Source organism: Dipodomys ordii, unplaced genomic scaffold (assembly GCF_000151885.1).
Source record: "Dipodomys ordii isolate 6190 unplaced genomic scaffold, Dord_2.0 Scaffold24, whole genome shotgun sequence".
Classification (NCBI taxonomy): Eukaryota; Metazoa; Chordata; class Mammalia; order Rodentia; family Heteromyidae; genus Dipodomys; species Dipodomys ordii.
This window is the reverse complement of record NW_012267240.1, coordinates 2,063,273-2,065,330: the sequence shown is the minus strand read 5'-3', so window position 1 is coordinate 2,065,330 and position 2,058 is coordinate 2,063,273. Positions and strand designations below refer to the sequence as shown.

The following is a 2,058-nucleotide window of genomic DNA, read 5'->3' as shown; positions in this document are numbered from 1 at the left end:
GTTTTCTGGTGGTTTATTGGAGATAGGAGTCTCACGGTCTCTCCTGCCCGGGCTGGCTTTGAACCGCGATCCTCAGATCTCAGCCTCCTGAGTAGCTAGGATTACAGGCGTGAGCCACCAGCGCCCGGCCGGGTCTTGTGTTTTATGCACAGGACTGGCCTTGTACCATGATGCCTCCTGCACAGCTGGGATTACAGAGTACAAACACTACGACCATGCTCAGCCAGTTCGTTGAGATGAGGTCCGGCTAACTTTCTGTCTGGGCTCTAAGCGGCCAGGACCAGAGAAGTACTGCAGGTCCAGCTCACTGCTTTGCCCCCCAGAAGGCCCCAGCCCTCTTGCCACCACCAGATGAGTTCAGACTCAGAGGTTAGGATGAGATGATTACATTGGCCTGAACAAAAGCCTCACTAGAAGAGGAAGGACAACTGGAGGGTCAGAAGGATGAAGAGAGGCTGGAACGCCCCGCAAGAGCCGAATTCTGACAGGTCTGTGGGTCACCCCCTCAATTGCTACCCTCTCCTCCAAAGAGACAACAGTAACAAGGCAAAGGAAGAGCAGGGGCAGACGAAGTCCTGCCCCTTCTCCTAGCCAGGGCAGGGCCGGGGGCAGGGCACCTGGCCATGCCCCTGCTCCGGGCGGGCCTCACCTGGGTTTGGGATGGCCTGAAGGCAGCGTCGAAGCTGTTCTGGAGGGAGTCGAGGAAGGGCTGCACCTTGTAGAGCCCAGGCGTGGTCTGGCTGGAGCGGAAGGCCACCACGTGGAAGTACTTGAGGATCTTCTCAAAGCGGGCCTGGCTCATGACAAGCGCCAGGCTGCGGTTGCTGTAGAAGCCGCTGCTCCAGATGCTGAGGACAGACTCGCAGTGCGAGACGCTGGTGGAGATCACGTAGCCCAGGAAGGCCTTCATTTCCGCCAGTGTCACCTCGACCCAGGCGCTGTCGCTGCCAAAGCGCTCCTGGAACTTCCTGGCATACATGTTGGTCTGCACCACCATGTTCTTGAGCGTGTTGTCTGGGACAAAGAGCTGAAAGAAGTCCATGGCACTGGCACCAGGGGGCATCTTTCGGGTTGGACCTGAAACCCACAGACAAAGCACTCACTCCTGCGGTCACCACGCCCGCCCCACGCAGGCGCTGGTGCCCTGGCAGCCCAACCCAGCCACCCTTCCCCTCCAGCTTCCAGAGGAGACGGCTCCAGACGTCATCCAGGAGAAGCCTGGACAGACCCTCCCGTCCTCCAGCCCCTGCCATCCCACCCTGTGGCCCTCTGCTCTGCAGCCCCTGTCTCCCTGGATGCCTACTCTATCTCCTCGCCATCCTCTCCCCCACACCTCTCTGTCCTCCACAATCTGCCCTCCTGCACCCAGGTCTCTCATCTACTGAGTCCTCCCTCCTACTTCCCAGGCCTGGCCACAGCACCCTGCACAGGCCCAGCCCTCACAGTGCGCACACCACACAGGAAGCTCAAGGGGCCTTTTCAGAACCCCGGCAGAATGCAAGTTCTGTCAAAACCAGGCTCACCTCATAAACAAGGATCCCAAGAGAAAGTTGGACATAAAGCTACACAGTTCACACACACACACACACATACCCTGGGGGATTCCCACTTTCATTTTCATTATGTGTTCCAGTACTGGAATTCTAGAACTGACTTGAAAGTTCACCTGCAGGAGCACTGAGCTCACATCACCAGTATGCAAGTCTCACTACTGTCGAATGTGGCCCCTTTGCGCACAGGCAGGCACACAGGCTCGACATGGATGTGGGAGCGCTGCAAGCACCCCAACATGGAAGGACACCAGTAAGTTGGTTCCCATGGCACCGCAGGGTGTCAGGGCTAGCTGGGTGCCTGCTGCCGCCAGCCCAGGGAAGGCCTGTCACGCATCGCTGGCCAGGGACTAGATCCAACTCAAGACCCGAGGCAAGGTTTCCACTGAAATACACAACTTATGGAACCACCAAAAAGCTGAAAAACCCTAGGCCGGGGATCACCACTTATGCTGTTTGCCTTGCAGTTCTGGGGTTAAAGCCAAGACCTCACTACCATGTGAGCCAC

The 2,058-nt window shown here is 57.8% G+C and overlaps 1 protein-coding gene across 1 annotated transcript in view; it reads right to left on the bottom strand.

Annotated features, from left to right (window-relative positions):
• Positions 1 to 1,075, bottom strand: part of Pgbd5 (piggyBac transposable element derived 5) — an 11,389-nt gene extending 10,314 nt beyond the window's left edge. The window contains exon 1 of the mRNA XM_013014576.1: positions 650 to 1,075. Within this exon, the coding sequence (XP_012870030.1) occupies positions 650 to 1,063 (414 nt within the window). The 5' untranslated portion in view covers positions 1,064 to 1,075. The remainder of the gene's footprint in view (positions 1 to 649) is intronic.
• Positions 1,076 to 2,058: the final 983 nt, after the last annotated feature.